Raw genomic sequence first — 15582 nt, 5'->3', positions numbered from 1 at the left:
TATCAGTTGTGAATTAAATTTAATGTTCAATATCTGCTGAAAGTTATCCAAATATTCTTTATTTATCAGACTAAATCCGTAGCTGAAGCCATGGCCAATAAGAAATGGGAAGAAGCGGTCAATCTAAGAGGAAGGTAAACACACATTTATCAGATTATTTTAATTTATGTATTGTGAGCTTACTAGTATGCTCAATGATTTTAATATGTGAACATTTCATTTTAAAATAATAAATTTCAGGAGCTTTGCAAGCAACTTAATAACATATAAAATGCTGACAAGATTGAAACCACCCGAGGATGCAGTTGATGCTGAAGGTCATGCATTAGTGAGTTGTTTATTGGATACAATGATAATAGCTCTTGAAAACATTGAATTTTAAAGTTGACTTTTACATGCTGAAAAGAGATACATTGAGAAATTTATCAAGTGTAGTAGACACCAGTTAATGTGATGACGTTTATCTGTGGCTATTTTGATAATATTAAATGATGAGGAAGACTGCCCTTCAGAATAGCAATGGAATTTAACTAGCTTATTTAGAAATATATAAATAAGTACTTTATATATTTCTAGTTATATTAAGAATATAATTTTAATTAGGAAATTCCAGAAATTTTGGTACTTTTCCATTTTGCCAGCACAAGCGATAAAGTCACCAAAAATGGTCCAACCGATGCCAAAAGGAATATCCTCGCTGGATATTCCTTTTTTTATTTTACCTAATTCATTTATGCCTCATTTTCAAAACAAGTCGCAGCCATTTCTTATCAGATTGATTGTTTCTTTCAATACTGACATACAATTACATAGACATTTTACCAGATAGTTCAGTTTTATGCCTTAAGGCCATTCGTGGTAATTAAGTCAATTAGGTTGCAATCAAACCATTCACCCGAAGGCGAAAATATAGAAAAAGCAAAGTCAAGGGTTAAATTCATCAGTTCTAATGAGAATGCACTGGTGAAGTAAAGCACCTGTGTTTTGCATAATTTCTGAGTAATACGAATTGAAATAATTCTTGCATTTAAACTTGTATTTCAAATTAAGATTTAACTTGAAATTAATGTATAATTACTGAGAGAGATTTTTGTAGTGTAGTTTACACGAGATGAGATCACTTCACTTGGCGTTACTTGGTATGAAACGGGGAATCAGGATGTTGTACCATGAAAGCACAGTAAGTTCTTAAATTAATGTCTTTTACAAAATGTTAAACGATATTCAAATGTTTAAAATAAAAATTTCTTAGAACTAATATTTGTTAACATTTTTTGTGCGTATATTGTGTGTTGTTGCCAATAAAGTCTGCTTGGCGAGATTTGCCCTGGCGAAATGGAAAAGTACCGAAATTTTTTAATGAACTGTTCATAATGTCTTTAATGCAAAAGTTCATTTATGAACTGTTCATAATGTTTCTAGAAATTATTTGATTGATGCTGTACCCCTAACCTTAATACTAAGAAGGCTTACATCATTGGAACAGAATTTGGCAATGCAAAATTTAAAATTGGACAAAAAAACAACCTTCATTTAGCATAGATGTTTTCAGATATTTTTTTTACTCCTTAAGAAGAGAAGCCAGTAGTTGATTGCTCTCAAAATCATTAGAGGTATTGGAAATCTACATCTAACTTAGTTTTTTTTTTTTTTTATTATTATTTTAATTTTAAATGGCTGAATAAATTTGAAACCAAGTGTTTGGTTACGTAATCTCTTTCTTGGCAGCATTTCTCTATCATTTGGTAATTTTTATAATCTATTCTAAACTTATTTGATACTTTATCTGTTATCTGGCGATTTTACTTTGCTACTAAAAAAATTATTGTCTAATATTTTGATCATATTAACTGAAAAGTTGATCACAATAAATTTTGTATTTTCCATGTTTTTGTATACAAACAAGTGAGCCTTTGGCGATTCATTAACAATCACATTAAGTGGTGTCTACTGCATTTAAAAAATATATGTGAAGTATTGACATTTCTAGGGATCCCACGTTAATTCAAGTTTACTAGTCAAAGTGTAATTAAAAAATTAATATTGTCTGTTTTGATGTAATTAAATTTTCCCTTACAGGGTAAATGTACTTTCATTTCAAATCAAGCAAATATTCTGCAGTTTCAGTCTGTTTAAAAAAAATTTAAAATTACAGTGATTTTATTTGAAATAATATAAAAGGTATTAGAATTAGTTGCATCTAAATAAATGTAATTATTTGTGAACAGTACGCAGTTCAAACACATTTTAAAATTTAAAATGACCTTTTTGCATTATATTTCACATTAAAAAATATGAAGTAAACAATTTGGGCTGCTTGTCAACTATTTTAGACTAGACTCAAATTACTATATCTGATTCACAGTGTGGTGCTCTGTTAAGGAATTTCTGTATAGAAAATAAAAACCCTTTAAGTTCATAGTAAATTTTTTAAGGTAATAAGAGAACTATCATTTATTTCAATATCACATTAATGCATTTTTTAAATTCTATTAATATTTTTTGTACAATTAGTTAAGAACATTACAGTTTATTTTTAAGTTATCACAGTTTCATTATATTAGTATAAATTAAAACATTTCCTATTCTCTCGCATAAATTATGAAATTAATTTTTCTTATTAAAACATGAGGAAATTTTACGTGTGAACTACACTCTATTCAGGTTCAAAGAAACTCGGCAATGAAGCTGAGATTAAGCAGTAAGAGGTAAGTTAGAAGAAATATATCTTTAATTTACTTCTGAGAACACATGAACATACTCAGTTATTTATGTATTTTGGTACTTTTTTTTTAATATATACTAATTTTTTTAATTAAGCCTTTTTTGTCAAATTATATTTTGCATGCTAATATTTATTATCAAACAGAATAGTCGTTTAATCATCTCATCTTGCATTTAACTGTTAGTATTCTGATATCTGTGAGGAAAATCTTCTCAAGTGATTGGCTAATAATATCTGAAATATATTCCAAGTAATTTATTTACCTCATGGATTCCAAACCCTTTTCTTGAATTAACCTTTTTAAAGGAACTGTTTTCTTAGACTCCTATACATTTTCCCTTATAGTATACACTATACAACATAATCATAACACAAATAATCATGCATAAATAACTTAAAGGTAACAATTGGGTTAAAATTATGAACAATAGTTTTGAAAAAATAGTTTATTAGATTTATTTGTAATTACTTTTTGTATTATTAGTATTTTTTTATTTTACAAATGTAAACAGATTTTCAGAAACAAAAATCATAAATTCTAATTGCACAAAAGTTTAGTTTTATTTAAAATTGAACCTCGCTCAAAAATTTTCTACCCATTTCTTGTTTTCCATTCCAGTTTTGAAGTCTTCGTATTAAATAATAATAATAATAATGTGTTTTCTTGTATTCTTGTGTTTCTCTTTCTTATATTGCCTCTATTACATAAAGAATTTGTATATTTTATTAAATATTATTGATTTAAAAATGTATTAAATAATTTTAGTATATTTTTAGGATTTCTTTTCTTACTACATGATACAGCTTTACATCAATTAATCATTAGTTATAAATTTTATCATATTTTTTTATATATAGTAGATGAGATTTTGATAATATCAATCAATTGCTAGCACATATTCCATTATTGATTCTTTTTGAAATTTCATCCATCCCCTGGGGTCAGTGCTGATCCCACTGGGAATGCCTGATGTGCATTGCTATTTATTATTTATATGTACATTTCAAAATCTTCTTGGTATCTAAAATGTATTTTTTATTTTATGCTAATGAGAATAGGATTGAGAAAGTAAGTCTGTTGTAATGTTTGTTTATATGTTTTTAATATATGCAGAAATAATAAAGAATGATAATAATGTAGATGCACTTAGGTATCACAATTTTATTTTAGGGAAAATTTAGATTTGCAGTCATGCATGTTGGAGCTCCTTGTTGTGGTATGAATGCAATAGTCAGATCCTTTGTCAGAGCATGCATGTTTAGAGGTGATACTGTGCTTGGAATTCACGAAGGATTTGATGGATTAATCAGTGGAAATGTAAGTATATATTATTTAAATGTAGTATCTGATGTGTATCGATTTAAATGAATGCATTTATTAAAAGTTGGTGAAAAGATCTGAAGCTGCGAGGTTAATAACATGACTAAATGCATTTTTAATAGTAGAACAGTAGAACAAAAATATTAGTTTAATTTCCAAACAGAGATAACTTGTTATCTAGTGTGAACAGGTCTTTTTTGGTAATAAATAAAATACAACTATGAGTAATAATCTTCAAGGGTGATTAATAAATATTTTAAAAAATGTATAGGAAAGAAGAATATAGGGACAAAAGTACTATTGCAAAGAAAAATATTTTGAAACTGATGTTTGACTTCTGGAACAATTATTTGTAATGCCTTCTTTTGAATTTCTAATTTCACAAAATTTCTGATACGATACTGTTAGTCTCGACCCACAGCAAGTTCTTTTTAACAACATCCGAATTCTTCAAAAGTTCCTTTTAGGTTGTCACTTTCCAAAAAATTTCCTTGCGCTCCCATCTGGAAGTTTCTTTATTACTAAGTTAGCTTTCCAAATAAATAATATGCTAACTCCCTATTGGGAAATTCCGAAAGTATGGTAAAATTTGAGAATGATTTATTCCCCTTCTCTTGAGGGGAGAACTCTAGGATTGTAGTGGAATGTAGAAAGCAAGTATACTTACTTTCCTAAGGAAATGGCTCACTGATGTTTTTCTTGTGGTGGCAAAAAACAACCTCCCCCCTCCCCCGTATGACTCCATTTTAAACCAAAAGTATGTTGAATAACACAGACTGTACTAACAACTAGGGTTTATTATGTCCTTAAAAGTAACATAACAAAAAATAGGATGAACCTATCATTAAATTAAAAGATGGTAGCATGAAGATGATATGAAGATGTATGCAATGTGATATGAATGAAAAAAATTATTCTCTGCCGGATCAGCTCGTATCTGCCACTGAATCAGGTACAAACTATCAAATCAGAAATGGACTAGCAAATCAAGAACAAGCCATCAGATGTGGAACAGGCTAGAAGGTCAGGAATGATTGAGGAATCTAGGAACAGCTAAAGGAGTCCCTGTGACTGGCCACTGGTCATTGCTGTTGTGAATATTTGAAGAATATCCTCAGCATATATATGCTTAAGCAGGCTGCACATGCAGTTCCTTTCATCCAAAATTTGCATGCAGGAGACTGAAAAGGTGTTAAGCTATCAAAGAAGCTATTTATCACCTGGGAATATTTGCCACAGTCTTCTTGATCTTCAAATACCAATTGATTTGATGGATTTCTTAGGAGGGCTTTAAAAAATAATATAGTTGAGACTTTAAAAAAGATTTGGGTTAAAAGAAATCTTTTTTTTTTTTTTTTTTTTTTTTTTTTTTTTTTTTTTAGAATGAATAATTTTGTTCATATTCAAAATTTGAATGTAACCTGAGGCAATATCTCAAAAGAGATTCAATAATTAACATACAGTACATTCCATGAAATGAAATAAGAATCGGTCAAGAGTAGACCATATGTGGATTGTGACCTAAGAATGAAATTTGTGGGAGCCCAAGAATGAAGTTTGACTACAGTTACTTCCAGGTCAATGAAAAATGTTTTATTTAGGTATAATTATGACATAAATAAAGGGATAAAAAAAGTAAAATATTATTAGTTATTATAGTTGATTTCTTTTTAGATTAAATAATCGTTTATTGTGACATTTATTCAATGTTCATTTATCAGGTGGTAATAATACTAAAATATAACCTAATATATATAGAGTATATAGAATAATTGCTATAAATCAAAGAATAATGTTTCATTATAATTATTAGGAGTAATTGTTTATTTTTTAATTTCCAAAAGTGGTTTACTATTTATGATCAGTTAGAGCTTTATAAAGCATTTGATTTAGGAAATGATAATATTAAAAACGTGGATATTACAAAATTTTATCAAAGCTAACACAGATATTACAAAATTTATCAAACCAAATTATCATAGATTTTTTAAAGTGTTTTAATAATTGTTAAATTATTAAAATGTTTTCAATGTAATTTGGAGACTGCAGTAAAGTTATTTGATAAATATAAATAATATCAGTACCATTTAAAGCTGATACAATATATATATATATATATATATATATATATATTAAATAAATGATGTTCTTGCATTAATATATTTATATATGAAATAATAGCAGCAAGGAATGAAAAGACAGAGCATTGTTGATGCGTACATAGATCCATATTGAAGAGGAAGCATTCTGATTGCATAGTATACTAATATGTTGACTTAGTTCATATGTAAGAAATTTGGCAGTTGGGACGGTTTTAATTCCACTTTTATTTTCCATTTGATGTTTGTGGCTACAATTCACTTGGCACTCTAATCGTGCCTATTGAAGAACATTTACATTTTGATATTATAGCGATAGCAAGCAGCATAGCGAAATTACGTCCAAGCAGAGCAGAGAGAGAAGCTGAAGTGCGTAGTTATGCAAGATGGAAGTGCATGATGAGAAAAGTTTTGGTTTGAGTTAAAAAGTTTCAATTTACAATCATTGTGTCATCAGCGTTGTGCAGGTCATGCACAATGGATGGATCTAGAAATGATGCAATCCAGAGAATTTATTACGATTTTTAAAACAGCGAGGGAGAATTAATGTTTTATCATTAGTTTAAATTATAATTTTGATTCACATATTTTTTTATCTTACACATATATATATGTAACATATATATAAATGTATATTATAAATTACATATATATATATAAATAATATATCAGAAGTAAAGATTAAGTTTCATTTACTCTGACTGACAACAAGCATGTTTTTAAATTTATGATTAACCTTTGTTTAAATGCCTAAGTTTCTCTCCTAGTAAATGGTTAGTAAATTGTTCCCACAACAAGTGGATTCAATAAATATGGAGCTATGAATAAATGTATTCATGGTTGAGGAATCTACTTTAATCCTTTTTAAATTTCTAGGTCCAAGAAATGCATTGGTCTGAAGTAGCTGGTTGGGTAGGACAAGGAGGTGCATTTTTGGGAACTAAGAGGTAGGTTTGTTTTCATTTTCTTTTCTGCTCAACAGTATTTGGACTGTATAATATTTCATAATTTTTATTTTTAATAATTACTGCAGAACACTACCAGATGCTATTATGGATAAAGTTGTAGAAAAAATAAAACACTATAAGATCCAAGGTCTTTTAGTTGCTGGAGGATTTGAGGTAAATAGACATTTTCTTTTCCTGCTATTCTTTCTGCTCATGTTTTTTAAGCAAATTGTAAATGAAAAATTATATGAAAATTGTATATTTCTGTTGAATGTCTAAAACATTTATTATTTAAAAAAAATTTGCTATTTTAACAACTTTCTTTAACTCCTTCCAATTGTTGTTAATTAATTCAATCAGAAATTGAGTAGCAATCCTTATATAATAGATTGTTTTAATATTGTGATCTTTTGAATACAGAAGGAGAAAAAAATTTCTTTTCTCATTAGAAATTAGAGACACTAAAATTATGCAACATTTATATAATTTATAAATTTATGAAAACAATTACATCTATCAGTATATCAATATTGTTCTACTAGAATAAAAAAAGGTTCCAAATACATTATCAAATTTTTAAAAATTTAATACAGAGTTAAAGAGTACTATCATTTTCTCTAACTCTTATAATAAAGGATATACTTCTCTTGCACACAAATTATATTTATCTAAAAATATTTTTAAGTATTCCATTGCAATATCTTCAGATTTTCATGTTGTATGTATAATTGCCAGCTTCTCTACTACAGAAAGCATTAAAATTCTCTGGGTGTTATTTTAAAATTGACTTAGCATGTATTTATCTTCTATTAGTGTGGTGGCCCAAGGTGTGCTATGGTCTTTCTAAGAACCTTCTTCCACTATGCTCTTCTTTAGGCTTGAATTTTCTAGTAGTTAATTTTAATTATATACATGTTAATAAAATTTGATGGGGGGACAATGAGGAGGTTGGTGCATCAAAAATGCAAATGCAAGCATGCTAGTTGATGTAGTTTTGAATTTATGGCATAGCTTTATTGACATGAACACATATATCTTAAATCTACAAGCACATCTTTTATTCCATGGTCATAATCATACATTTTTATATTCACAAGAAATGGCCATGAAAAGAAGTGACAGACTGTATGTTAGTTGGACAGAAGGAGGCATGATTAGAGCAAGGACTATGCTATTCAGTTAGATTCAAAATAATGAAGTCATTTTATTTATCTGTGGGGGGAAAGGCATCTTTATTTACTGCAGGTTCTGGCAGCTTATGACTTGCCAGTCATTAAGTGACCCATAGTTTCAAGTGACTCATTTGAGCTCTGAAAATGAAGTATGAAAAATAAAAATAAATTATAAACATAAATCTGAAATGAGCACTTGCAGAAAACACACACAAATGAACTGAAAATAAATAATAACAGTAACATTGTTTAGATACAAAGTTGCAGTAGAAACATGGATATTTTTTTTAAAAAAATTTGAATAACAGCGTAATTTCAAGGAGAAATTGATAAGCTTGGCACTGCCAATCCATAATCCCTAATTTTTTTAAGAAATGTTTTTGCCATTTAGTCTTTCTTCAGTTCAACTTATAAGGGCCAACAAGTATTTTCACACATGTTTAAGTCATATCAGAAGTAGCTTGTATTTCTCTTAAGACGTCATAAGTTCAACATCAGAGAAGCTATTGATATCAAAGAGAACAATAAAGTTCATTCAGTTGTGTTTGTTTTTATAATAATTAGAATTACAATTTAAATTTTTATGTTCAAAGTGTACTGTAATTATTTTTCAGTAAAATTTTTAAAATTATTTATTAAGGAAGACTGTTCTAAAATGAAAATACCACTGACCTGAAACATTTTGTTAATCCCACATTTTGGTTAAATTCAACCTGTTGCCAAAAATGTTACTGATGCCTGCTTTATGGACTACTTAAAAAGTTTTTTAATACTATCAGATAAAACTTTATTTTACTTTTGCCTTTGTGTAAGTTGCATTATTTGAAAGTTATAGGATAATAATTAATTTTGAAATGATGCACTTTAGAAAGATTTATTATAAACATATTATTGTTTTTAGAATAAAAAAAATGTGATGTGTACACTACATGACTTCCTTATACATAATATTAAATTATATGCTTTTTTTCCTGCATTTCATTTAAACTTATTTCCTCAAATTTCATTAGAGAATTATTTCAGTTCACTTCGTGACAAGGCAAATCTGCATAAAACCTCATATCTTTATTAAAAATTGAAAAATATATAACAAAAAAACTAAAAAAATGATATTTACAATTAAAAATTAGAGTTTCTATGTAAAAACAAGCAATTCAGCGAGCGAGTGAAGGGAGACTTTTCGGTGCACAAAACTTGGTTTACTTTTTGTCCCACTCAGCAAAAAGATTCTGAAGGTGCAGAAACTGAATTCACTGTTTTGTTAAGTTTCAAATATAAACAAATATGGTTGCTATGGTAAAAAAATTATGCTTAGCTGCACTTTAATACCTTTTAAATTGTTGATAATTCTTCAACTACTGTGCACAGATTAACTAAAGGTATAAGAACCTTGACCAGAAGATAAGAATAACATAATTCAATAATTTTTAAAGCAAAAAATTCACAATTTACGACGTATAAGAATAAAAAAAACTGAGTTCATGGAGCCGAGTAACAGAGTGGGTATATATATGTAATACAACTGTGCCTTTATTGTAATATGACTGCATCATTATTGTAATATAAAACTGCATTATTATTGAAATAAGATGACTTAATGAGCGTTGTAATGGATTGGCATTGGAGAAGACGGCATCATAACTTGAAGACTTTGCTGCATAGTTAGCAAGAACATGTAAACGCTTAATTCCACACATAATTTTATTTTTGGATAATGCAGATTATCACTATGGGTGCACTATGCACCTCCCAATTTCATACAGCTCACATTTTAAACAATGGGCGAATTTAGGAAAGTAAAACTAGCGGCAAGGCGACCCAGCAAAAAGAAGCAGAGGTGAAGAGGGAGTTGCGATGTAATTAAGCTTTTAAATGAATATTCCATTTCAGATCACATGACAGTTTAATGTGCAGGTGCTTGGTTCAGACTTCATCGATAAGCACACAATACATATTAAATGACAGATCGTTTTCATTTAGTTAGAAAAATTATTGCTGTGTTATTTTTAGAATGAAGACAGTAGTCAAAGGGCCATTAACTTATTATTTGAAAGCTAGATTTTATATTTTATGTATACACTTTTGGTATGGCTGATTGCAACTAAAAAGGGAGGTGCATAACTGCATGTTATAGCAGTCCTATATACAAAATTTCAATGTTTTGAGTGTACTCGTTTTTGGGTTATGCAAAATAAATACATACGTATGTACTTGCAGACGTCACGAAAAAAATCTCTTCTGAATACATTTTAAATCGTTTTATAATTTTGTTTGGGGAAAAAGAATCCTTCATTCTATCCTTACATACAGATGCCACACAAAAACATCGTTAAATTGCATACGATTACATTTCCTCAAAACTCTGAGGCGCAGGTCAAAGAAAATGGTGCGCGTGTTCACCTCCCATTGGTTTTGCTTTTGTCATGCACCTTAAGGAATTCCTGACCTTTGATAAAACATTTTCCTGTGGAGTCACAACTACAGATCCTCTCATGTCGCAGACCACCTGTACATCCGCTGTACATGTCCGACTTGTGGCTTCTGTTTCTTATTCACTCTCATGTTTTTTGGTCCAATTAAACTGAATTTTTGCCCAAATAAGCGAATAATATTAGGACATAGGATTACATATTAGGACATAGGTACATAGGATTAGTTTTGGTTATTTAGGATTTGGTCTGAAAAAGCAGCTGGTCCCATTAACCGGATTCGACTGTATGTATTTGCATAATATCTCATCGAAATGAAAGTTGTCAGAGAGTCTGCCAAAGTGTGGAATTCTGAAAAAGCTGATAGGTAAATGGGCCACCCTGGGCAAGTTGAAAAAAAAACCCCTTGCGGCATAGACCCATTCAAGGACATTGCCTGTGTGCATGTGTCCCTTTCTTTGTGCGTTCCTTTGTCTCATGTCACACTCCACTCCTCTACCATGTGCCTGGTGCCAGTGCACATTCAGCTGTTCAATCTACCTGCAGCCTTTGCCAGGGTTATTTTCGATTTCTTAGCCATGTTGTGTAATTTGATGTGAGTGACTGTACTGTATTGTTCAAAGCTGTTTTAGAGTTTGCGAATGCTGGACAGTACTCTGTGATGGCATCTTCCGTTAAAAGGAAACAAATGAACTTGTCTGTTGAGCAAAAGTTGGGGTCATTGAAGAGACTGAATAAGGGAGAAAGTGTCAGTGTAGTAGACTTGGGAGTCAACAAAAGTATGATTGGAGACGGGAAGAAGCAGACGGAAATCGAATCGTGGTGCGTAAAGAGAATGTGTACAGAAACATTGAAAGAAAGGAAAGTCAATTTAATGCAGTAAATGAAATGATTTATATTTGGTTTTTCCAAAAAAGAGGGAAAGGCACTGCAATTAGTTCGCCAATCTTGCAATAGAAGGCCTTGAAATCTTATGATTTAAAAAATGGCAATGATCCTAAATTTGTCGCAAGTACTGGCTGGCTTGATTGCTGGAAGAAGTGATATGGAGTGCGACAGCTTAGTATTTGTGAAGAAAAACTATCTGGGGACATGGAGGATATGTCACATTTTAGGGAAAACTTTCAGAAATATATCGAAGATTTGACCGCAGAGCAGTTGCACAGTTGTGATGAAACGAGGTTAAATTATAAACTGTTACCAGCGAAAAGTCTTGCTTTCAAATAAGAACAGTCAGCCCCTGGTTTTAAAAGGAGCAAGGAGAGGGTAACAATCTTGGCATGTAGTAATGTAATGACCACAAGTTGAAACTTGGTGTCATAGAAAATCAAAGAAACCATATGTGTTTAAGCACATTGAAATGGGTAAACTTTCCGTTTGGTATCTACACCAGTCAAATGCCTGGATAAGATGTGCAATTTTGAAAAAGTGAAGTATTTGTTCCATCAGTTGAGCAGTTTTTAAAATCTCCTAACCTGCCACGGAAGGCTATTCTGATTTTGGACAATGCGTCTTCTCTCCCAGACATTGAATAGCTAAAAAATGGGGACATACTGCACCCGATGTCACAGCATTATGCCAGCCAATGGATTAAGGACTTTTGGTTAGTCTCAAGAGAAGGTATAGGCACGAACTGTTATTCTCTCTTCTTTCTGCAAACGATGATGGTCAAGGTTTTATCCAGAAAAGAGAGAGAGAGAGACCTATTAAATGTAATCATGAGTTCACTGAACATGATGATGCAGAAAATGTAAACTTATTCGACCTGCTGAAAAGAGTTCCTGTATGTGCAGAAGCCAATGAAAATGACGTCGAACAGTAGTTCCAGAATGATCCCGAGCAAGACATTATGTCCAATGCAGAAATTATTGCTGCTATCACAGTTAATGAAGAAATGTCAGAAAATGATGAAGACCTCGACTTTGAGTACTCCACCATACAAGCCTCTAAAATATCACATAGTGCGGAACTAAAGTCTGTCAAAACCTTCTTACAGTATTTTGAACAAGATGCGTCCATAAAAGACTTACTGTTCCCTCATCATCTTCATGATGAAGCAGCAGAACGCAGAGTTCAGTGTGGAAAACAACAGACATTACGCATTTCTTTAAAAAAAAATAGCCAGTTTTTGTGAAGTCGGCTAGTTAGTTTTCATTATAGACAGCTTTATGCCTTCATAAAGTATTTTTCTGAGGTCTGTCTTATCACGTAAATTACTGTACAGTACGTATTCATTAATTTTCATTAGTAAAGGCTGTATGTGCCTTCAAAATAAACTGCATACTTTTCTTTTGTTTAAGGATATTTTGGTAATTTATTAGTTTAAGTTACAATATTGAATTCTTTATAAACTGTTATATTCTCAAGCAACCAATAGATATAAGTACTATATTTTCTGAGGAAACACTTGCACTTATACATTTTTAAACCTTTCCCAATAATTCAGCATTTTCACAAACTTAGCTGCCCTTTGGTCCACATTAGGCCAAGTTTTCAAGACTCTACTGTATTTCATAAACAGTCAGTATTTTACATACTTCATTTTAAGTTTGTAAAAAATCGATTTATCGATTTTTGTTAGATTCTCCAGTAAAACTGTTATCTCTGTTTAGAACACTGTATTTAAACTTGCCATAGATAATAGTTCCAGTGTACTACTTTTTGTTGGTCATATTCAGCTGACTATAAATTGTTCATTAATACAGGTTTTTTGTGTGTGGGGGGGGGTAGGATTTCATAACTTTGAAAATAATCTGCTACTTGCTATTTTAAAAAAGAGAGATATTAAACTGTCATTGCTTGGTAAAAGTTCCATGGTCATACCATAAATTTTTTTGCCAAGCAATGATATTAAGCACCATTTATAGATAAAAGTTGTTTCATGGTCATTCGTTTTTCAAGTAAGTACCGGAAAATATTTTTACCATTTACATGCATTCAAGAGTAGTTAACATTCGTATATTGTGGTTAATAATCAGTATTGTCGCATGCGTATGGGTTTGTAATGGATTGAATGCACCCAGAACCAATGATATTTTGATAAAAGGAAAAGGAATTTCCCCAGAAGAAACACTTTACAATTCTGGAACTTTCCACAAAAAACCTCATACAGCTCTTCTCAGTATAAGACAGCACAATCAGTAGTTTCCACTTCAAATGACTAATATCATTAACACAACACAATGCAAATTGCATCCAAAGAGCAAAGCTTGCACAATTTCTCAATATTCTAAAGTCAGCTCTGAACTAAAAACTGATGCTCTCTCCAGGCTTAACCCTGGCTGCCGAAATATCTTTAGTACCTTCCATTTCTTGAAATTACTGGGAGGCAGATATGGTTATTAAGCTTACATATAAAAGCCAGGTACAGTTAAGATATTACAGTTATGTATAGGGATAAATTACAATATGAATTACAGCTGTAGAGGGACTGGACGAAATGTCACCAAATGTTTACCAAGTTTGGCACCTTTTTGTGATTTCTCCCCAAATTTGGCAACAAAAATTAGTCGCCAAAACCATCACCAGTTTGGAGATATCTCACTAATTTAGCGAGAGAGCCATTTACTTCGATGTTAAATAGACTTGACCCTGTAACCTTGTGGAGACATTAGGATGATTAGAAAAGCCGAAGAGATGAAAAATTAGCAACCGCCTTCGGCGGGAATCGAACCATGGACCTCTGGAATACCGGATTAGCGTGCAGAACCACTACACCATGAAGGCATGCTAGGAAAGCGGGAGAAATACCTTATATACTCCCCTTTTTAAAGGGTGACTGAAGTTTTTAGGGGACCCAATCGTCAAATCCTGGGTGTAGATAGTCATCATCTACAACCCTTTTAGTTCAGGCACCACTGTAGAGATATTAGGATGATTAAAAAAGCCAAAGAGATGAAAAATTAGTAACCGCCTTCGCCAGGAATCGAACCACAGACCTCTGGAATACCGGACCAGCATGCAGAACCACTACACCAGGAAGGCACGCTAAGAAAGCAGGAGAAATACCTTATAACCTTATTTTCCAAATAGAACTTTGCTTTTTCAATCATGTTACATTATACAAAAGATACTGAAAATTAGCTTATAATTTCACTAAAATTATTTATATATTTACAAAATTCGGTACTTCTCAGTTTTGCCGGTGCAAGCGATAAAGTCGCCAGTAATGGTACAACCGATGCCAAACAAAATATCCTCGCTGGTAAACTTTTACATTTTCAAAACAAATTGCAGCCATTTCTTATCAGATTGATTGTTTTTTTAAATACTGGCATACAATTACATAGAATTTTTACCAGATAGTTCAATTTTATGCCCTATGGCCATTCACGGGCGGTAATTAAGTCAATTAGGATGCAATAACACCTCTCGCCCGATGACGAAAATATAGAAAAGGCAAAGTCAAGGGTTAAATTCATCCATTCTAATGAGAATGCACTAACGAAGTAAAGCGCTGCGGTTTTACATAATTTCTGAGTAAGCTATTCATAAGAATTGAAATAATTCTTGCATTTAAACTTGTATTCCAAATTAAGATTTAACTTGAAATTAATATAGATAATTACTGAGATAATTAGATTTTTGTAGCTTAGTTTACGTGAAATGGGATCATTTGGGGTCATGTAATATGAACCAGCGAATCAGGTTGTTGTACCATGAAAGCATAGTAAATTCTTAAATTAATGTCTTTTTACAAATTTATTGTCTTTTTTACAAAATTTTAAACGACATTAAAATGTTTATACTTTCAAAATAAATTCTTAGAACTAACATTTGCCAACATTTTTTATGTGTATACGAGTGTTTTCGCCAATAAAGTCTGCTTGGTGAGATTTGCGCCCGCAAAACGGAAAAGTACCCAAAATTTATAACAATATAATTATATC

At 31.1% G+C, this 15582-nt stretch overlaps 1 protein-coding gene across 6 annotated transcripts in view; it reads left to right on the top strand.

The window, feature by feature from the left end:
* Positions 1–15582, top strand: part of LOC118196110 (ATP-dependent 6-phosphofructokinase-like) — a 62961-nt gene that overhangs the window by 30521 nt on the left and 16858 nt on the right. For all 6 annotated transcript variants that reach the window (XM_035367511.2, XM_035367510.2, XM_035367512.2 and 3 more), the window contains 5 exons: positions 70–134; positions 241–328; positions 3897–4043; positions 7022–7092; positions 7179–7266. In XM_035367511.2, coding sequence (XP_035223402.1) covers positions 70–134; positions 241–328; positions 3897–4043; positions 7022–7092; positions 7179–7266 — 459 coding nt within the window. The remainder of the gene's footprint in view (positions 1–69; positions 135–240; positions 329–3896; positions 4044–7021; positions 7093–7178; positions 7267–15582) is intronic.

The sequence above is a fragment of the Stegodyphus dumicola genome, chromosome 3, assembly GCF_044657685.1.
Source record: "Stegodyphus dumicola isolate Sdum_Otavi_A_Nest chromosome 3, ASM4465768v1".
Classification (NCBI taxonomy): Eukaryota; Metazoa; Arthropoda; class Arachnida; order Araneae; family Eresidae; genus Stegodyphus; species Stegodyphus dumicola.
This window is presented reverse-complemented; position numbering and strand designations above follow the sequence as displayed.